At 41.0% G+C, this 22714-nt stretch overlaps 1 protein-coding gene across 1 annotated transcript in view; it reads right to left on the bottom strand.

Annotated features, from left to right (window-relative positions):
• Positions 1-3417, bottom strand: part of FER1L6 (fer-1-like family member 6) — a gene marked incomplete at its 3' end in the record, with an annotated part of 31532 nt that extends 28115 nt beyond the window's left edge. Inside the window, exon 1 of the mRNA XM_009070116.1 lies at positions 3354-3417. Coding sequence (XP_009068364.1) covers positions 3354-3417 — 64 coding nt within the window. The remainder of the gene's footprint in view (positions 1-3353) is intronic.
• Positions 3418-22714: the final 19297 nt, after the last annotated feature.

Here is a 22714-nt window from a genome sequence, read left to right as displayed (position 1 = left end):
ACTTCCTTGCCAGCGTGGCAGTACGGAAAGCAGCAAAGGCCTTGACTCCGTGCAAGCTCCGCTCAGCAATAACAAAAACATCTCTGCATTATCAACTCTGTGCTCTGCACCAAACCCAAACATAGCCCCATACTAGTCTCTGTGAAGAAAGTTAACTCTACTTCAGCTCAAACCAGCACACAGCAGAAGCTCCCCTCCTGTGCAAAATCATTTACCATATATACTCCGGCTGTAGCTGCTCTCTTCACCCCTCATGCACCCAACAGGCACATGCACACTCGTCACAACACAAGGATGTTGTGCAGGACAGATTCAAACACCTTGCCTAAGTCCAGGTAGATGATGTCAGCTGCTCTGCCCCTGTGCAGAGGAGTTGTAGCCCTGTTATAGAAGGCCACCAAATTTGGCAGGCGCAATTTGCTCTTTGTAAATCTGTTTTGGCTGTTACCAATCATCTCTTTGCTTTCCATGTGCCTAAGCACAGTTTCCAGGAGAAACTGCTCCATGATCTTGCCTGGCAAAGAGTTGAGACTGACCAGTCTGTAGTTCACCAGGTCTTATGTTTTCCCTTTATAAAAATGGGGGTTGTATTTCCCTTTTTTCAGTCTTCAGGGACTTCACCTGATGCCACAATTTCTCAAAAATTCTAGATGGTGGCTTAGCAACTACATCCACCAGCTCCCTCAGGACCTGCAGATGAATCTCATCAGGTCCCATGGACTTGTGTACATTCAGGTTCCTTAGATGCTCATGAACCTGATCCTCTCCTGCAGTGGGCTCAGGGTCTTCATTCTCCAATGAAGCAGTTTGTCTCCAATGAGAGAATTGGAGAATGAAGACCCATCATTGTCTCCAATGAGACAAACTGCTTCCAGAGGTGCTTCTTTTCTTCCTAATAATAAAGAGAATCTCAGCAACTAGCTCAGATGTACACAGCTACATTTGGCCAAAGAAGTCATTCCTGCACTGCTCTGTTTTCTCCTCATGCTCTGAGAGAAGTCCTTGCAGCATCTCTGTCCCTTGCCAAGCTTGTCTGTATTCCTCACCTGCTTTGGGAAGGGAGCCATGCATTTAGGTAAAAGTTTAACATTTGTGTATCTGTAGTTCATTCTAGGAATTAAATTTATAAGCAAGAAATGTTTGTTGACTCTGGATGTGAGTTATTTCTGGTCTAGAAGTTGTCAAGTGGTACCTGCAACAGTAATGGTGACTTGCTGTCCTCGTTTTAGCCAGGATGGAGTTCATTTTCTCAGTAGTTAGTGTAATGCAGTGTTTTGGATTCAGAGTGATAATACACTGTTCTGGTTTTGCTGAATTGTGTTTATCCTAAACCAAGGACATTTTCTTGCTTGTGTCTTAAGCTCTGCCAGTGAGAAGATACACAAAAAATTGGGAGGGACCTAACCTATCGAAAGGGATATTCCACCCCATGGCACGTCATATAAGCAGGATATAAGCAGGAAGGGCCGATCCAGGGGGAGGTTTGGGGTTGCGCCGGTCCGCGGGTGGTGAGCAATTGTATTGTGCATTACTGATTTTGTTCTTTTTATTATCCATTAGCATTTTAGCTCATTCTACTCTTTCTTATTATTAAACTGTCCTTATCTCAACCTACATATTTTACTTTATTTGTTCTCCTCCCCATTCCTTCGGGTTGGGGGGGGAAGGGGGGAGGAGACAGTGTAAGCGGCTGCGTGGTTCTTGGCTGCTGGCTGAGGTTAAATCACGACACTTGCCCAGTATACCCAGGGGCTTAAATGACCTTATGGATGACCTTACACAAAAAGAAAGGATACACATCCAAGTGCATTTTCTGCAAGTACACCATGGCACTCTGCTCCCACTGCAAAGTTAGACAAAGGGATGTAATAGCTCTTCCTTGTCACTTTGTACAGGTGTGCTCACAGAAATTGGTAATGGTAGCAAAGAACCATCCCCTGTAAAATTCACTTGGATAACTCTTATCAGTTCTGAATGTTCCTTTTTCTGGCTGACTTCCACAAGACCCTACTCTGAGGCAAACCATCAGGCAGGTGCAGAAGGACCAACTTTTGCTTCTGCTGTAAGGTAGCCAGGCATGAGCCAGCTCTACGAAGGTACTTCCACTAGCAATCTTATATGAAATACATGCTCCCTGGCTGCCCTCTGGATCTTGTCCAGCCTTCTTAAAACACAGGGAAGGTCAAATTGTCTCTGTATCTGTGTAGGCATAGCCTGGTTTTCAGCTCTTGAGGGAAGTCCATAGTTTTGCACCTGTAGCACCAAGTTCCTATGACTACCCTCCATATCCTAGTTACTCTAGAGCTTGTTGTGTGATTATCAGCTTGCAGTAGTGTGTATTGTTTGCTCTGAGGCTAAAGAAGATAAAGCTTTCCCCTAGCTGAGAAGAATGTCTTGTAACTAGTAAGAAGTTTAATGGGTTTTAGTTTTCTCTGCTCCAATAGCCAAAACCCTTGCTGTAAGGACCAGAGGAGAGTCTTTTTTAAAGCAATGCTCTTTAGCTTAATGGCACAAGAGCTTATGGCACAAAATATGTATTCATGTTTCTGCACAAACACAGGTCGAGACACACATGGATGATTTATTGCCACACTGTAATTCAAGGGCTGCTCTAAACATATAGTACTCCATCTTTTAAAAATTCCATTACATTTGAGGCATGAGATTACAAAATAAAACTACATAAGGTGAAGACTATTGCTGCTGAACTACAGGTTGTGGTGAATGGGAGGACTGTCGTGATAGGAGAGAAATGACCGAGGTAGAATGTGCAGGAGAATGTGTCCTTAGCATGGAAACCAATACTGTGTTAAGGAAAAGAAATACGAGAAACTGTATATCTTATGGATATACCCACATCCTTATAAAACAAACCAAGACAAAATTAAATTAAATTAAATTAAATTTTAAAAATAACTTGTACATTTAAGAGAAGAATTGCTACTAAGTGAATCTCCCAGTTTTATTGAGCCGGCCCACCCAGTCATCAGATCCTATGCAGGTTGTGTACTTAAAGTTTCTAAGAGAAGAGTGAATTCTCTATCTCTAGAGTAGAAAAAACCCCCAACTTTCAAAAATGTGCCATCTCTGTATGGTAAGAGTCAGATTGACATTTTTAGTTTACTCTACCAGACAGAGGAGTCTGAACTCACAGAATCTGAATATCGACTTAATGAAACAGTTAATGCCAAAAGAATAAGCTCTCTGTTTATTCGGGAGCGATAAAGAGTTTACTGCCTGTTTTATCAATACTAAGCCCTCAGGCACATCTCAAATGAGTTCACATGAAATTAGATCTAATATAATCCCCCACATGCTCTTCCCACTTGTAATATTGATTTAGGAGGCCTTACCCAGTGCATCTCTGTTTGCAATAGTCAACCCTTTCTTGCCTTTCTTCTTCTTCTTCAGCTTCATGCCAGCAAACAGCCCCTTTCTGAAAAAGTAAAGGAAATTGATCAGTGCAGTATCTTCAAGCCCTTTGCTGTGCTGGACCCTAATTTAACTCAAGGAGCTGTTAAGAGGGAGTTTCGATTTCCAAGCAAGATCATTATATTCTGAATTTCCTTTTATTGAGATAAAATAAGAGAAAGCTCTGATTTTATCTTCACCTAATTTTCTTTATTCTTCAAATTTGGCCGTGTATAGGAAAACATGAGAGAAGAGCCAAAACTTCTGTTCAAACCAAGATAGCAAGACGCAAAGAAAGGAAATCAAGGATAACTTTCCAATCTACTGACTTCCCACACATGTAGTTTTTATGCCTGTGACAAGACCAGAGATAAAAGACAAATTACAGGATCCAGATCAAAAGCAGTTTTCCACTGAATTAAGATAAACATAAAGGTGTTTGTGTAAATTCCTTGGTGATGACATCCATAGTATCAGTGGCACATACATCACAACAGATTTGCCTTTTATTTAATCAGTTCTCATTCCCTTCCAGCAGCAAAACAACGAACAAGCCAGGGCAAGTTGTGTTAGAGAGCCTCCTCAAGCTGTGTTAGGGGGTTGTTTCTGCCATCACACCAACTACAACTGCATGGGGCTCATCTGCCTCCTTCCTATACTGGATTAGGGAATTAAACCAGTTTAAAACCAATCAACCCAGTTAAAGTTGGTGAGATAATTTTTCAGATCATGCCTGGATAAGGTGTCTCCATAGCCTCATTAGGTCTTCCTTATTCCTTGTGTTCAATGCAGTTTTAGCCACAACTCCTTGCCAGGAGTCTACCAGAGTAATCCAGGAATGCAATACATTCATGGGATGAGCTGTAGGCAGGGAAGCATGGTCCCCAGCTGATTGCCATCACAGGTAAACCACACCAACACACTCAGCAGGGACCCATAGCACAGTCCTGCTTCTTGGGAAACTGATGGCAAAACCCACCATGGCAGGAGGCAGTTCAGCTGCCAAGCTAAGCACCTAAAGCATCCCTCCCAGCATGAGCACAGGGCTGGGTTGGCTGTTCATAAGTCTATGCTGGTTGTGCTTATCCTGTTTTTCTCTTCAAGTGGTCCTTCAGCTCTTAAGTAAATAGGGTAAGGAGCAAGAGCAGTTGTGTCTTGTAGAGTTGGTTTTAAACACAGGGCAAAGAGAAATATCTCTACAAATGTCATACAGTATTTTCCCCTCAACAAAGAGCCACCAGTCCCTCTTTCTTGGTGGCCAGATAGTCTCATCCCACAAAACTCTTTGTTTGTCTCATGTCAGAGACCAGGAGGACTGGTCCTGCAACAGGACACTGATGCTGTTCTGACACTTTTCAAGCATAGAACAAAATAGGACTATAAGACTAAGAACTTCAATGGTCTCTAACTCACACCTGACATACTGCTCCAACTTCTGCTTTGCCATACCATAGAGTCAAGGGAGGAACTGATACATTGCAGCGAAGGAAAGCTGTGTGAAGAAGATGGCCCAGCTCAGCACAGCATCCATTCTTAGAAACATGGAAAAGAAATACCATTTTCAGCAATAAGGCTGTCCCCAGAGAGCACCTTTCAACCCATGACTTTGAGGAAGGGGTGGGAAGATACCAGCTGTCCTGCAACTGCCTCCCTGAGAGGTTAAAGTGGGAAATTTAGCACAGTTATCCTAACACTCTGGGAAAGGACTGGCTGCTTTTAGTTTATCTTCATGGTTTTCTTATCTTTTCATGCTTTTTCAAAGTGTGTGTTCGTAAGGCACATGATTCATCACTCAAGAGGGGGTTGGGGAGTGGAAATCAAATTTCTGAGCACTGGAGCATGCAGTTCAATCTTTCCAGGTTTTTTAAAGTTTCTGGAAACTTGCATGAGTATTTAACAATGACCCTTGGACTCTGCACATGCCTTTTCATGCTGCCAATCAAGGCCTGGTAAAACAGCCACAATAACATTGGAAACATACACAAAAGTTCTTCCTTAATGGTAAACTGGACCATGCTTGGCATAGAAATGGGCAATAATGGACTCTTGGTTTTGACTGTCTCAACTAAAATACAAAAATTAAAATGGGATATGAAATCAGCAGAACCAGACCAGCCCTGAGAGGCTATTTTTGTTAAATAAAAGCCCGTGGACTTATCATTTTGCATTAACCAGACCAATCTCACTTATACTCAGAAATCCAGAGGCATTGTAAATGATTCACTTAGCTTTATTTGATAGCGGAAACATAAATCTTATTGCTGCAGATCTTATTTTCTTGCTGAAACCAACATAGTTCAGATTTCATCTGATATAGTAGCGAAATATGTTGCTGTGTTTGCAGGTGATTTGGTCTTTCTCCATTTGAAATGCAAGAAAAATATTTCAGCATATCTGACATATTTTATTTTGAAATGTTGACATTACATGGTTTTGTATTTTGAAGACACACTTCTTTTCACCTCATTTTGAGAGCTGAAACATTCACTAAATCCCACGCAGTGCTGGATTTCAATCCACCTAGGACTTCACTTTTGTTAGTACATTGCTCTACACTATTTTCCCAATTATTGGTCCCACCAGTTCAAGAGGAGCTCTCTGTGGGCATGATTTCATACTATACTTCTTCCAAGGAAATAAATATGCTGTATATTTCAGAGTGAGAAACAACTTATGCTGCTGGAGAATTTTGTGCTACTAACTAGATTAAAAAAAAATGGGAGAGTCAAACACAGAGGATTTACTATAACAACATTTTTCAGGTTCTCTGTTGTCCACAAGCATGCAGTGACAAATATTCAGCACCTTTTTTTTTCCCTGTCATCAGAGGAATTGTTTGACTAAATTGCTATAGGAATAAAATCTTACCTGGGGAAGAACACAGCCCAACCAGCCAAAACAAGCAGGCACTTATGAGCTGAGTAAACCTGATAGTAGCCACTGCTCAAACATCTGAAATCACCTGCAAACTCAAGCTACATTTAGCTGTGGAGGAAAACATATTGCAAACTGGAAAGGGAAGCTGATAACGTTTAAAAGTTGTTTTCAGGGCAAGCAAACTAAGTTTACTGGCCAGGCCCAAGAGGAATGTCAGCAATGCAGGGCACAATAGCAGAAAATGAACAACTTCTGCGTGCCAAAGAATGCCAAAATCCAATCAACATGGGTGGAAATGTAGTACCCAGACAAAAAACGGCTCAAGCTAAGCAAGACTCAGAGGACGACCAGAATGAAAGGTCACAAATACAGTGTGATATGGAAACTGCTCTGTATTCCATGATTTTTATGCTTACATAACACAGCAACTGCAGAAGGTGCCACAGGGTGACAGAAAGAGTAACAGCCAAGCTTCAGATAACTACATGGTGCTAACAGCTAAATCTGTCTTTGAAGTAAACCATATTTCAGTCTCAGCTTTTTAGTCTGCCAGAGGTTTGGGCACAGAAGGGCATCAGGGTGCACCTGAGCTCTCCTGCACCCTAGTCCCAGTGGTTACCTTGGCCAAGGTCAGCTGTGAGCATGCAGAGAAGTGCCCCTCAACAGCAGTGGAGAGGCAGAAAGCACAAGGCACTTGCAAGTCTCAGCTATGGGAAAGAAGATTATGTTTTTTTTCCCCAAGAAGGCAGGGCAGTATTACTATACATGGGATTTGCCAGAGAGAAACTTCTCTGTAAACGTCTGCACTGAGTAAATGAAGTTTTCAGGGAACTAGAAGTATCGTCAGTCCTTCATCACAGAGAGGCTCCATCCCTTTGATATGCAAAGTGCTTGTCATCAAGTGCCAGTCTATGTGCTCCAAATATTGTGCACATGGGTAACATCCAGGATGCTTAATGAAACCATTTAGTCTTCTTAAAAACGTTCTGTGGATACTCTTTTTGTGACAGACAGTTTGTTCTCTTGAAAAGAAGAAAACTAATCATTCTTAGAACTTCCACAAAGAATGTTTCTTTTCACTGCAGCTTTGACATAAATTCAATCAGTTGCTAAAAACTTGAAAATTACTCCTTCCCCTCTGCCCAAGTTGGAATAAATTTTCATGACAGAAAGTTTCAGACTTTCATGCAGTTTCACCAGATTTGATAATAACCCCAACATTATTCATGCCCATCTGTGTCCCTAAGCCAGGCATAAAACTCTGTGCTACCTCTAGGGAAACCACAAGATGTCATGAGCAAGTGTCTCCTACAGGACCTCCTGGCTATCAGCAAGGCACAAACATGGCACTGCAAGAACCTGGGAAATCGGGAGAGACCTGGGGTGAAGAAAAATTCATTCACTCATCACAGACCTGTGGTAAGGTTGGAGGTTGTTAGTGTAGTGGTAGTACCAACAAACTTCTGTGAAGATTCAGCCCCCATATGCTACACGATGCACAAGTACAGATAAGGATTTTGTTCCTTCCTGGATCGAACAAGATAAAGATACAATAAAACAATTTCATGTCCAAGGAGAAGGTGGATGAAAGAATTCCTACAAGCTACCAACAGGTTCCCATTGTAAGTGCATGGATTAGCAGCAATCAAAAATCAGCCACCTCAGCTAATCAAGAGCACTGCTTAGTTCAAATTGAATCTCCCAGCTCCTTTCACAAGGGGATTTTAAAAAATCTGGAGATAGGACAACTTTTTCTCTTCTGCATATGTACACCAACAATGTGGGCCTTAGTTCATGACTGATTTACTGAGGTTTCCCTGATATAAATAGTAAATATGAGTGGGACACCAACCATACCACAGCATTTTACTATAGTCAGACCATGTTGAATTTGCACCAGAACTCTGTAAATACAAGGGTTCATTTTCCATTATCAGTGCCACAGATTCACTGGGTCTCTGAATTAATTTTCAAACTCTTTGAAAACAAAGATTCACAAATTCTCCTCTTATCAAGTTCATCAGTGGCAGATTCCAGCTTTCAAAAAAGTCCTTTCACGGCCTTTCTTTTCATTTAAGTTGTCCCATCATCACAGAGGCTTTGTGATTACTTCTTGCACAGCACAATGTTCTCTCAGATATCCAATAATTGCAATTTGCAGCCTATTTTAAAGGAAGTTGGCCAAAAAAAGCACTTCAGAGTAGTCAGCATGAGAGTACAAGTAACCTTACTAATACTGAAGCTCCTTGAAGTTTCTCCACTTTGTTTAAACTTCGTTTCTTCTTCCAGCAAAATACTTTCAGAATTCTGTGTGCTTGGAGAATTGAAGTATGAGAAGACTAGCTTCTTGCTGTGGGAATAGTCACATGTCAGCCAGAGACAAATGGGCCCTTCTAGTGTGGAGGTTATCCACCTCACTCTAGACTCTTACTGTAGGATGGCAGAACCAACTTCTCCATCAGTTATAAAATCAGAAGAATAAGCTGAGAAATCTAAACACAACATGTAGCTAGCTCAAGGAGGGACCTTCTGTCCCCTTTCACAAAGCCCCTTCTCAGTGCAGCTTTCTAGCGCTTATTCAAGCAAAACCCAGTCTTGGGCTTAACCTGCAATAGAACAAGATACTTGTCTAGGTCTGGCTTCATAGCCGTGAGCCCTGGGGGGCCCTTCCTTAGTGCTGGTGTGTGAGCTGTCCTCCTGATGGGCACAGAGGAATGAAACCAGGGAGTGAGATTTGGAAACACGGAGAACAAACACAGATGCAAACCCAGGACATCTCCTGAGACCATGCAGTTATCATGTGGACAGGGTAAGTGAGCTGCCAACATGGTCCTGGCAGCAGAAAACTCTTATTGGAGCAGCTGCTCTGCTTTTTGCCACAAATCTCTTCCTCCCTGGAAGCAGCAGTCTCAGCAAGCTTCTTAGAACCATCAAAATTATTTAGTTCAGTGATGATCAAAGGTTTGTGCAGCTCAGATGTGAGCCAGCTCCAGTGCCTCGGGATTGTAAAGCTATGGGTACTGTGACTGCCTTGTCTGAGGAAGTGTTAGAAACTGAAGAAAGAGGAAAAACAGCCTTCAGCCTTCTCACACATGAGCATTAAATTTGATAGGTGGTTCTGTATCTTTGCATTTTGTTGTTTGCATTTTGTAAGGTGGTTTGGGGGGGGGTTGCAGCACCTTAAAATTCTGCTTCTTTCAACATAATTTCATTTTCCAAAGGGTTTTGCAGTAGATCAAACAGTATTGCATGAGGTTAATAATTATCTTTCACATGATTAGTTCTAATTTAGTTCAAATAAACACAAGCAAAAAGAACCTAATTCTTATTAAAATTATAAATATGTATCTAAAATAATATATAAAAATGTTTTCTCTTTTCAAATGGAAAAAAAAGCAACATAAGAAAGACTTGCCATTTTGTCCCTTCCACAATAAGTACTACTCAATAAAATTGAAAGGAAAAATAAATTATCTCATGTTTTATTAAACTAGTAAGTAATTTGTGATAATAAATGAAGTACTGGATTAAAAAGTACATTGCATTACATTTAATTGTCAGAGGGCTGAATGAAATAGATTCTATGCTCTTGGGCATGTGGAAAGCAAAAAAATCTTAATGAGTGGTTAATTATGTACTCATTTCATGTCATCTTTTTTCAGGATTACAGAAGTTGAGGGAGGATTTCTCCTATTTGTTCATTTGATTTATTCCATTTCCCAGCGCAGAGTTGCTTCATACAGTTTATTGTCAGATCCTTCATCCTGTTTCAGTACTGAGACTCCCTGTATCCCCAAATCCATTATTTCTGCTGTGGTTCTTTCACAGCTTGGAGATCTTACAAGCTGTCTTAATGTTTCCCTTTTTCCTGATTTCCCACAGGTTCCACTGTTTTGAAAGGTCTAAGGATTTACAATGTAAAAGTTTCAGCTCCTCAAGAAGGTGAATACAGGATCCCATATGACAAACTGCTATTTGAAAACAGCTGTGGCACCTCACAGGTATCAGTTCTGAAGCTTGGGGTTTTCACCTCCATGTGACACTGTGAAATTACATGTCTTATCTCAACTATTAACATCTCATCAATAAGAAAACAAAATTACACACACACTAACTCTGTACATTCAAGAACAGGTTCTAAATGCTATTACAACTCAGGAAAGAAATTTTCCTGTCTTTTTGGATAATTCTCTATAAAACTTTCTTTCACTGCAGCAGTCAAAACCTGAAATCAGTCATTAGAAAGCATAAGAAATGAGATTAAAATATGACAGAGAACATAATCTCCACTAAATTACTGCATTTTGGCTACAGCTTGCTGCCTTGTTTCCCCTCTCAAAAGGAACTCAAAATTCGGCAATATGGAAAAAACACTGCTAAATTGTGATCAGAGGATGGTCCTGGCAGGATCTATTCAGCCTGAAAAAGAGATGATAGCCTGTGTTTCTAAGCTGATATAGTGAGATAAAAATAAGCATGCCTGAGAAACACTGAACTGGCAAAAAAATGCAAGAAGATGGTCCTGAAGTCAGCACTGGTGGTCTCTCAAGTTGGCAGTTCAGTGTGCAGATTCAGTTAGAAAAGCCAACACAGTGCTGGATATCATCAGGATGAGTGTTAGGAAGAAAGCAGCAAGTGTCATGTTGCCTCTAAAGCATCAGTGAACCCACACAAGATCATGAGTTGAGATCACAGAATAAATCAGGTCAATGCTGTGCATACTGTGTGTAACAGTGGTCTCCACATCTCAAATAAGGTAACAGGGTTTGAGGAGGCACAGAAAAAGGTTGGGAGAAGCCAGATTATGGTAGAATGAAATGGCTGTGACTCTTCATTTGGAGTAAGGATGGCTTAGTGGGAATAGGAACAAAATTCATAGATTTAAACTGGTGAAAAAGATGAAAACAGAGCTGCTTGTTACCCAGCAAAACCCACAAAACTAGAATGGTGAAACAAGTTTGAACAGACTAAGAGGACCAGACAGAGATGTGACCAGGCTCATGTGCTCTCCCTGAATATCACTTCCTTTTGCCACTGCTAGAAAAGAATACAGTGCCAGATGGATACAGGATCTGACCTCATAGGGGATTTCTCATGTTCTGGTCATTCCCAGATCATAAATAGCAAATCTGTGCATGGCTGGATCACCTGGCAGTCACACTATATTTGAATCAGGTATGGGTTCATAATCACGTTTCTGTCTGAATGATCAAAGCAAACAGCACAAGCTTTAGCCAGAATTATATCTAATTCAGCATAAAGGCTGACAGTGAAAAAACCCTAATCCATTCTTGGAACACACTTGAACTGGAAGCCGAGTTCATCCCCAGTTAGCATGGCCTCAAGTGATCACCATGTTCTTGAGTAGTACCTGGACTTACTGTATTGTTTAACTGCAGCTGAAGCAGTGTTTGGAAGTGAGCTATAAAATAATAAGTGACATGGAGAGAAGGATTAGAGAAGGAGTTTCTTAGTTTCAGTCCACAGATGACAAAACATCAGCACTCAATGACATTATCATAAAACATTTTTGAAACAAATGAGGGAGTGTTCTTCAGTGAGAGACATGTTGCTAGGAAGGTTGTTAAGAATTCAAAGAGATTTCAGGCAAATTTGTGGAGTTTGTGGACAGAGGATCTGATATCCATCCAGCACATAAACTTTCTAAGTGCATAAAACAGCTGAGGGCAGGATCCCTTGCTCATACCTGTTTCACAGCCTCTATTCCTAAGTATTCACCTTTGAAATCCTTTGGTAGGAAGAAACTGGAGTGAAAGAGACCTTATATTTTGACCTAGTTGCTTCCACATTTGACCACATTGATTCCACTCCTCAAAAGAAGTGTGGCCAGCAGGTCAAAAGTGGTGATTCTCCCCCTCTACTCTGCTCTCATGAGACCCTGCTTGGAATACTGAGTGCAGTTCTGGTGCCCTCAACACAAGAAGGACACGGAGCAAGTCCAGAGAAGGGCCACGAAGTTGATAGGAGGATCGAAACATCTCCCCTATGTAGACAGGCTGAGGAAGTTGGGGCTGTTCAGCCTGGAGAAGATGAGGTTGCATGGTGACCTCATAGCATCCTTCCAGTACCTGAAGGGAGCCAGAGAGGGACTGTTTGTTAGGAACTGCAATGATAGGACAAGGGGTAACAGGTTCAAGTTGAAGGAGGGGAAATTTAGGCTAGATATTAGGAAAAAGGTTTTTACTAGTGAGACACTGGAACAGATTGCCCAGGCAGGTAGGGGATGCCCCAACCCTGGCAGTGTTCAAAGCCAGATTGGATGAAGCCTTGAGCAACCTGTTCTAGTGAGGAGGTGTCCCTGCTCAGGGCAGGAGGTTGGAACTAGGTCATCTGTAAGGTCCATTCCAACTCCTAAAATTCTATGATTCTATGATGCTTTTAGCATTTTAGTTAAAAAAACTTATTTTCCTGGGTGCCTTTATGTGCAGAAGTAGTAGTACCAGGTATAGTAAAGCACATTATAAACAGACTATAATTTGAAATTTTGAATTGTGCACAGTTCTGCCACAAATGACCTAATACTCCAAAGCTCTGACAAGGCTTCAGAGACAGCAGCACCACAGAAAGGAACCTCTGCAAACACTGGCCATTTACCCTGGCACATACAGACATGGTTCTTTCAAATCCTGTCCCTTCTGCAGAAAATAAATTACTTTTTATTGACAGATTTAGCATCCTTATACATCAAGATTAACGAAAGCACAAGGCAGTATAGAGTAGATAAGTACCAGCAATAACAATCACATCTGTCAGGAATGGTTAAACAAACATTAAAGGACTTGTTGATTTTCTTTTCCTTCAAGAAGTCTTTAAATATAATCAGCTCAATCTAACTCAAGCCTTGGAAGAATTTACTGAGGGTATTAGACATACCTGTGGGCCTGAAGTGCCACTGCTGAGGGCTCCATCCTTCTGTTTTTCTTTCAGATGCTACCTTTTACATTGTGAACAGGTTCTCCAAGCTTATAGAACGATTTAGCTTGGAGAAGGCCTCTAAGATCATCAAGTCCAACCATTAACCCAGCACCACCAAGTCCACCATTAAACCATGTCCCTAAGTGCCACATCTACACATCTATTAAATACCACCAGGTGACTTGACTCAACCACTCCCCTGGGCATCCTGTTCCAGTGCTTGATAACCCTTTCAGTTAAAAATATTTCACAATATCCAATCTAAACCTCTCCTGGCACAACTCAAGGCTGTTTCCTCTTGTCCTATTTGCATTTAAGGCTGCATTTAAGTTTGCCATTTGCTGGTAGCAAATGCTGTGCCTGGTTACTCAATTTCATAAACACTGAACAAGAACAAAGACTTATCTCTGTGCAAACATGAACTCCTCTAGCTCTGCAGAGAACTGTGGGAGTCAGTCAGGGAGCCACACACTGCCCTCAAGCAACAGCTCCAAGCTAAAAGTACACTAAGATTTTCACACCCATCAAGACACCTTAAAAAGGTTTAGATTTCAGACAAACTTAGCAATCACTTTCTGGAAAAACACACCTTCCTAAAGTATTCTTGCATTTGAACTCACTTATTTTTAATAAGAATGTAATTCCTTTTTCTCTATTTCCTTACTTTTTCTACCTAAAACTTGTCTGACTTCTCTTCATTGCAGCCCAATGTACAAGTCTTTGGATTGTGGTTCCCTCTTCTACTCCTCCCACCTCCACAGTTAATATGTGTTATTTTTAGTTGATAAATCATCATATTAATCACAACTCTTGCCTCTGGTCTTGCATGTACAGCTACTTCCTTGACATTTCCTCTTGGACATAGTCCAGTTCTTGCTGAGAACAAATTACACAAGACTTCTTTTATTCTGCACATCCCAATGGCCATTTTCACATTGTTCTTAGCCTTGTCTCATGGCAATTGACCTTTAGAGAGGGTAGTGTGTTACCATGACATGGAATGTCTCATTAAGGACACCTTCAGTATTCAATATTTGAACGTCAGCAGAGCAGGGGGATTCATTATTCCCAAAATTCAAAATTAAGTTCCCTGCTGTGATGAAGCACCCATAGTACATGAGGCATCAGTAGCTTGACTGGGGTGAGAAATGCAGAGAAACGAGAGTACATTAGGCAGGTTAACCCAAGTGATCAACCAGGTACAAAATTCTGCATCCTTTTCTTTCTTTTGGGGGAATTTGTGTAGACAGCTGTGTCTGCAGGTCAGGCTTATTTGCTCTGCTTGTCTTCAAGCAGATTCCAGCCTTGCTGTCCAGAAGCTGCCCTGTCCTTCACTGGCATCAATCATACTTGTGTTTGACTTGAGTGACTGAGCAAAGCTCTGCTAAGAGGAGAAATGGTAATTAAATCAGGTATCCCAAACAATCCTATATCTTTAAAAAGCATGTCCAAATTTCCCTTTTCTCCAGTGGAGCAGAAAATTAATGCTTATTTTTTTATCTGAATTTTGCAGTCAGCCCCAAGTTCTTATGCTGACTTTTACTGGGGATGTTCTTTTTCAATTTCTTTCCTTACTTTCTCTCATCTTCCTTCTCTTTCTTAGGCAAACAGGGCACCATGTAAAATAATAGTAACAGAAATCACCAGCAGCTCATGCTTGAGTTTTGAGTGATGCTGTGCCTGTGCCCCAGGCAGCTATTGTTGCTTTAGCTATCTAATTTTCTTAAAAGGCTTAATAGCTTTTTCAGTACAAGGCATGAGCTACACTAAGGAAAGGAATAGCAACAAGGATAATAACATATATTAGCACACCCAGTCCAGGCAGACTTGGCCAACAGCAGAACATTTTGAATGTGCTTTGCAGGGGCAGTGCTGTGTGGCGTGTCCCAAGGGACCACAAAGTGAGGTTTTAAAGCACTCTGTTTCTAGATGAAACCCTAGACATAAGCAGCCAGTGAGCCCTCTTGGTGGAAGGTGCTCAGAGTTTGGCAACATGGAAAACAAAACAAAACAAAAGCAAACAAAAAAAAACCCAACCATAGAATCATAGAGAAAAGAAAAGAAAATCTTTCTTGCAGGGCTGAATTGAGAAAAGATTCATACCTGTACAGCATGGCTTCACTACCCTGCCCTAAAAATTGCAACTCTGTAAGCTGAACTGGCAGCTCTGTAGGAAAGAGCTGTCAGGGAGAGACAGTCCTGGGCACCCAAATACCCACACCAAATAGTGGCTATCACTCTTTTCTTTTCTTTTCTTTTCTTTTCTTTTCTTTTCTTTTCTTTTCTTTTCTTTTCTTTTCTTTTCTTTTCTTTTCTTTTCTTTTCTTTTCTTTTCTTTTCTTTTCTTTTCTTTTCTTTTCTTTTCTTTTCTTTTCTTTTCTTTTCTTTTCTTTTCTTTTCTTTTCTTTTCTTTTCTTTTCTTTTCTTTTCTTTTCTTTTCTTTTCTTTTCTTTTCTTTTCTTTTCTTTTCTTTTCTTTTCTTTTCTTTTCTTTTCTTTTCTTTTCTTTTCTTTTCTTTTCTTTTCTTTTCTTTTCTTTTCTTTTCTTTTCTTTTCTTTTCTTTTCTTTTCTTTTCTTTTCTTTTCTTTTCTTTTCTTTTCTTTTCTTTTCTTTTCTTTTCTTTTCTTTTCTTTTCTTTTCTTTTCTTTTCTTTTCTTTTCTTTTCTTTTCTTTTCTTTTCTTTTCTTTTCTTTTCTTTTCTTTTCTTTTCTTTTCTTTTCTTTTCTTTTCTTTTCTTTTCTTTTCTTTTCTTTTCTTTTCTTTTCTTTTCTTTTCTTTTCTTTTCTTTTCTTTTCTTTTCTTTTCTTTTCTTTTCTTTTCTTTTCTTTTCTTTTCTTTTCTTTTCTTTTCTTTTCTTTTCTTTTCTTTTCTTTTCTTTTCTTTTCTTTTCTTTTCTTTTCTTTTCTTTTCTTTTCTTTTCTTTTCTTTTCTTTTCTTTTCTTTTCTTTTCTTTTCTTTTCTTTTCTTTTCTTTTCTTTTCTTTTCTTTTCTTTTCTTTTCTTTTCTTTTCTTTTCTTTTCTTTTCTTTTCTTTTCTTTTCTTTTCTTTTCTTTTCTTTTCTTTTCTTTTCTTTTCTTTTCTTTTCTTTTCTTTTCTTTTCTTTTCTTTTCTTTTCTTTTCTTTTCTTTTCTTTTCTTTTCTTTTCTTTTCTTTTCTTTTCTTTTCTTTTCTTTTCTTTTCTTTTCTTTTCTTTTCTTTTCTTTTCTTTTCTTTTCTTTTGACTGCTTCATTTTCTATAGGAAGTGTTTTCAGGCTTAGGAATTTTAACAGTTAAGGTTCAATGTGAAAAAAAGGTGCAAATCAGCCCCCAGACCATATGGGATGCTTGGCTTGAGCTGCCAACAGGGCTTTTTTAAGTGGATGTAAACATGTACACTGCTCCTCAGTCCATGTGCCTCCAGACTGGCAAGACTGGCAAGAAGTCCCACTGACTGTTTTATAACTCAGTGCTGTACAGACAGGAAAGGCTGTGAGGGTGGTATTTTCTGTTCTTGCTGGGAAGGACCACATTCCAGGTGCAACTTCTGCTCATGTTTCCTGAAGTTTGTTTCCAGAGCTGCTGTGCAACAAGTAGGGAAGAAGCAGAATCTGTGTATGTGTCTATACACACACTGAAATCAAACCATGTTTGCAGAGCACCTGGTACAACAGAGTCTTCTTCCAGTAACTATTCTTACCATTTATTATTAATCACTGGAAAAGTCATGGTTGCCATATAAAAGATATGTATTGAATTACTGAAATCAGACTGTGTGATGTTTCCTATCTGTATGACCATTGTACTGATATTTCCCTTCCCCTCACCTTTGCTAGTGAAACTAAAAGCTCTTCAGGACAGAGACTGTCTGTGCACATACCCTGGCCCAAACACCACGGGGTCCTGGCCTCTACCTGCTATTGGATCACAGGCAGTGAAAAATATCAGCAGAATAATTCTTGTTATTGCCATGGCACACAGTAAATACTTGGTGAGGAGCTTGGCTGGGATATGTGCAGGGTTGGGATAACAGGCTTCAGGACACTGGTAGCCAAAAGTGAAGCTTTCTTCAGCAGGTGATTAACAGCATCCTATTGAAATCGGTGTAAAATAAAGGGGGCTGGTTCCAGCACAGGTGTTAATACAGGAAAGCAGCAGCAAACAGCCCTGCAGGTTACCATGGCTTCACCAGCTATCCATCACAGGTCACAGAACACACACATCACAAAACACTGCCTGACAGGTGACATTTTCCTGAGCCTTGCCTCTTTTCTCCCCTCTCCTAGTAAATCCATTCCTGATATTATTTGTTAAACTCATTTTTTCTGCCACACTCAAAGAACAGCTTTGCATCTCCCATTGCCATCTAGCAGAAACATGAATGCACCAGCTGTGAGCATCATCCCACCAGCCACGGTGCTGATGCCTTTGTGCCTGCTGTGTGAGGCAGCACAGGGCAGGAGTCCCTCTGCCAGATGGATTGCTCTGTGCTACAGGAACAGGAGTCCAGAAAGCACTGGGGTGTTCGTTTTATGGATCTGAGACTGAACAGAAATTCCCTTGTATTTACAGAGTGGGTGTTTCTCTGAGCTGCCTGATAAATCAAGGTGGGGGTTGTGCCCAGCACCAAGTTATAGAATACTTAAGAGCGTAAAGAAATAGACAGCTTACATAATGGGAGGTTTTCAATTGTCAATATGTTAAAAAAGTGACTCAGCCCCACTTCTGTCATAAAAAAAGAAGACCAGACATAGGCTCAAGCCAACCTCCAGTGGAAGGGAAAGGATAAAAAGAAAGGCAATATATAGAGTCTATTTCCAGCCTCATTCCTGCCACATCCATAAAGCTATATAGCTTTGAGTAGTCTGTTCAGATAATGGACTTAAAACATTTACCAGTCCCATGGGAAGAGTGTCAGGAGACTTAAGTGTTGTTTGAGAAGAGTTCTGATCGAAGCCACAGTGTTTATAGAGATGGGCTGGTGCATCTAAGGCTCAGACAGAATTGTTCCACACAACTACCCCAGGCAGTTAGTGATTCACATGTTTTGTGTTTGATTTCTTTAATGAGTGCAGAATATTGTTCTCAAATTATCTTTGAAACCCTGAGGGACCTGGTGCTTTTTGCTCCACTGAGACAGGTGGTAGATGCTCCATCCCTAGAAACATTCAATGCTCTGAGCAATCTGATCTAGTTGAAGATGTCCCTGCCTATGGAAGGGGGGTGGGACCAGATGACCTTTGAAGGTCTTCTCAAACTCAAACTATTCTATGATTCTAAATGGTCCCAAACCAGCCACGTAGCTGCCAAATGCAAGCAGCTATAAACAGGTGTTAATCCATTTCATGGCAAGTCAGAGAACACGAAGCATAAATCATCTGCTGCCAGGAAGTCCTCAAAGCATTGGAACAACCTTATTTGAGAGAAAGTGATACTTGGTTAGAAAAACTGAGAAGCATAAATAGGCCATCTCCTCAGCAGGTATAAATTGGTGTTTTCTTTCAGTGACTGGGTTTTAAATGGGATTACTGTAATTTTTAAGGGAAGAATCCATGGGTTAAAAACCATGCAGAAACATGTAGCTAAAGACCCAGGTGAAAATAAGTAAAGAGGTTTGATAGAATCAAGTATAAAGAACAGGATTTGACTTTTGTAAGTGATGCTGAAAAGCTGATCATGGGCCAAGAGAAGTGCAGATGTGGATGTGACTGTATGGGACCATAGCAGGAGCGTTTTCCTAATGCTTCCTACAGCCTTGGAGAGCATGTTGCAGGGTGATCAGACAGGAATGGAGAGCCAGGACTTGCTGACCGCTGCAAGACCTGACTGGTGTGGGGCAGTGCTGTTGGGTTACCTTCAGTGAGTGTATTTCTTCCTGAATATTGAACTGATGGGTGCTTTGATGTAAAGGAAAATATTCCAAATTTTGAAAATGTAAGAAATTCTTTGTGGTCACAGGGGGACCTCAGCTTTGTGATACCATCTCTAAATCCTTTAGCACTTGATTTACTATAAATTTTTCTTATGGGAAGAGAAAAACATACTGAAGTGCAGAGGAGGTGGTACTTGGGAGCCCTGAATTGTAATTTCAATTTTGCTCAAGGGAGCTAAGCAACTGCTGGCAGGTCTCTGTGCCCCTGCTTCCCCTTCCACTTCCCTGCTTCTACAGAGGGTGCAGCAGAGTGGTTCAGGCAGCACAAAGTGTCTCTGACTCCTGCTAATGCCTCTGGTTCTACTTTTGCAGAGTCATGAACACCTGCTGTATCTAAAGAAGTAATGAAGCATCAGTGACAGGCTTGGGTCTGTGCTGGTCTGCAAAAGACACAAGGCAGAAGGCAGACTCGTTGCCAGGTCAGCCAGGAGGGGTCTGTAATCTGCCTGCAGTCAGTGATGATACCTCACTTAGTGGCCTGTGGGTGTTAAGACAAGCCTGGGTCTCCATCCTGAGCAGGAACTGTTGCTGACCAAGCTTTGTTCTGTGAGGTCAGACAGACAAGTATCCCTTGCTGAGCCATTTCTCCCAGGCAGTGGTTCAACCTGTCACAGTCCACGCCAGGTCTTAGGATTCCAGCTCATGTTTTGCAGCTCAGCTGTGCAATCTATTTCTCCCCAAGGGGCTTGTTATTTTACAGCACTTCCAATATATTTAATCTTTGACTTTCCAAAGACGACTGGCAAGATTTGTCAACAAATTTCTGCTGAGCCAGAAAAGGAGAGGAATGATAAATCTGGGTGGACTTGGTGCACAATATTATGTATGGTTTGGACATGGTTGTCAGTCCCAAGTCAGACTTTAGTACTCTGTCAAGGTATGAATTAATTCACAGTGATTTCATTCCTCTCCTTCCCTTGCATTCCCAGTCATCAAAGGCTGCCTGGGCCATGGATATGTAACATACTTAGTCCTGCCCTCTTTTGTACCAAATCCTGTCAGTCCCAAATGCTGTGAGCTCTCACATGCTCTGATGGGGAAACAAGGCTCTGCCTTTTAGGACTCATGGCCCAAAACTGTGGCCCACCAATACAACCCCCAAACTGCTGGTAGGTTCACCACCCTCCAGTGATGATGCAAAAATATACTGTGAATGCCAGTTAAGCAGTGACATTTGCAAAAATGCTTCTGTTTTATCAGTGCATTGTTTGCACTGATGATTCAGCAGGGAAGTATTCATCCCAAATAAATCGTTTCTGGCACAGGAACAATACCAAACTGTTTGCTGTGGAAAGTGCTTGGCATCTGAGTTTATCACAGAGACAGTGAGATTCTCTACCAACTAGATATGAAGTTCAAACACTGTTCAGGAGGATAAGCAGGTTGGTTTCCATAAACACAACGGTGTCTGAGCACAAAGCACCTCAGAAGTCACTCCACCCACCAGAGACTTGTTTTTTCATTCCAGCCTCAGAAAGGTTGTAGCTCAACTTACCAAGACAAGTACAGAGGTCCAGTAGCAAGGGCTCTGGTGAGCAGATGTGAAGGATAAGGGATGTATGTAGCCCTCCAACAGTTTTACTGAAAGCTACTGCCAATTCTTGAGCACATGATACAGTTCTCTATTTACAACTGCCTAGGTAGGAGAAAGTCATGATTTTTGCATTGCCCAATGTGCTGACCACACTTTTTCACTTCCTATGTCCCTGTCATCCCACATCACCAATATTAGATCTCTTTAAATTCTATGCTTCCAACATAAATCTGTTCTTATTATGCCTACTTCAATCCCAGTCCAAATCAGCAAAAAGTCAGTCATTGAGCAAAGTAATAGGTTCTCCTAGATGAAGAGGCTAGTAGCTCGTGTTTCTGACATTTCTTGAAACAGGATGAATATTTTTCTTAAAGTGTGAAGGACATTTATTTCTGGCTCAGTGGGGCTCTGAAATGCTAGAGCTTACCAGTCATATATTCCAGAATAATCTCCTGTTCTGTAAAACTTTCAAATTAACCTTCAATATGATTTTAGAGGATTAGCTTCATAACAGACATATCTTTTGAAAGGCAGAAGAGCATATGTCTTTCTATAGATATCAAGTTTAAAGTGAGTTCTTTATGAAATAGCCAGTGCAGTAACCGTGTCCAAGTTCAGACAGCAATCAATGCAGGGTGATTTGGTTTTCACTCTGGGTAGCCTGCACCCTGCCAGGCCAAGAAAAGGTCCTTTCTTCTCCAGTCCTGAACTAGTCATGAGAGAGAGAGAAAAAATAATAACACTTTGAACAATTACTTGTACAGCATGAGGAATATCGCATGAGCCAAATCCCAGAGAACTACAAGCAGGACACAGGGCTGCTGACACTCAGCACCAGGTGACCTGCTGGAGGTGCTGATCAGGGAGGTAGCAATGGCCAGCCAGAAGTACACGTGTGTTCTAGTTTAACCCAACAGGCAGCTAAACAGCCATTCACTCACTCCCCACTAGTGGGAGGTGGGAGAGACTAGGAAAATAAGGTAAAAGTCATGGGTTGAGAAAAAGACAGTTCAACAGGACAGAAAATGATAGGGAAATAATAAGAATTGTAATAAAATAGTATACAAAACAAGTAGAGCACAACACAATTTGCTCACCATCCACTGACTGATGCCCAGCCAGTCTCCAAGCAATGGGCCACCATCCCCCAGCCAACTCCCTGCAGTTTCATTGTTCAGCAAGGTGCCATATGGTGGGGAATATCCCTTCAGCCAGTTAGCTGAGATCAGTTGTTCTGGCTGTACCCCCTCACAAAGGCAGGGCAGCATCAGAAGCTGAAAAGTCCTTGACTGAGTGTAAGGACTGCTCAGCAACAACTGAAACATCAGTGTGTTATCAAGATTATTAGCCTAAATCCAAAACAGCACTGCACCAGCTACTGGGAAGAAAGTCAAGTGCTAAAGTTAATCCAGCTGAAATCAGTACAATATGCTTCACACTGATGTTGCCAAATGCCTTTAAACTGGACTGGAAATTGGTCTCCACTAGTGCTGCAGCAATTCCATTTGCTACCAGAAAATCCAAATTTGTAAAAAGAATGCATGTGACCAGCCCAGACTTTCAAAATATCACCCTTTAATTCAAAGTCAGCCATATCTTTCAGAGGAGAGAGCCTGAAAGTTCCTAGACAAATATCTTTTCTCTCACCTTTTGTCATATCATCAATACAACATCATTCATCAATATTGCTTCTTCATTTTACGGTTGTTAGAGGGAAGCTGTTCAAATAAAGGCTGCATAACATGTCTAGAGCACTACCAATGACTACAATAAACATCTTCGTGTCTCAATACTTATGACTCATCAATGTCCCTGAGAGCATCCTCCTTTCACAGGGTGCAGCTCAAAGGAGTTTGCGGTTCAAGGTTATGATTCACACTTTGTCAACAATAAGCACATTAGGTTGAACCAAGCAGTTTTGGTTATTGCAGGGTTTCTCAAGGTGTTTGCAAGCAGCCAAGCTACAGCAATTGCCATGAGTCTTGTTAGTATCAGAGATGGAAATGACTGGTCAAAAATAGCTGTCTGTGCAGTCCGGCAAGAAGTC

The sequence above is a fragment of the Acanthisitta chloris genome, unplaced genomic scaffold, assembly GCF_000695815.1.
Source record: "Acanthisitta chloris isolate BGI_N310 unplaced genomic scaffold, ASM69581v1 scaffold7252, whole genome shotgun sequence".
NCBI lineage: Eukaryota > Metazoa > Chordata > Aves > Passeriformes > Acanthisittidae > Acanthisitta > Acanthisitta chloris.
This window is presented reverse-complemented; position numbering and strand designations above follow the sequence as displayed.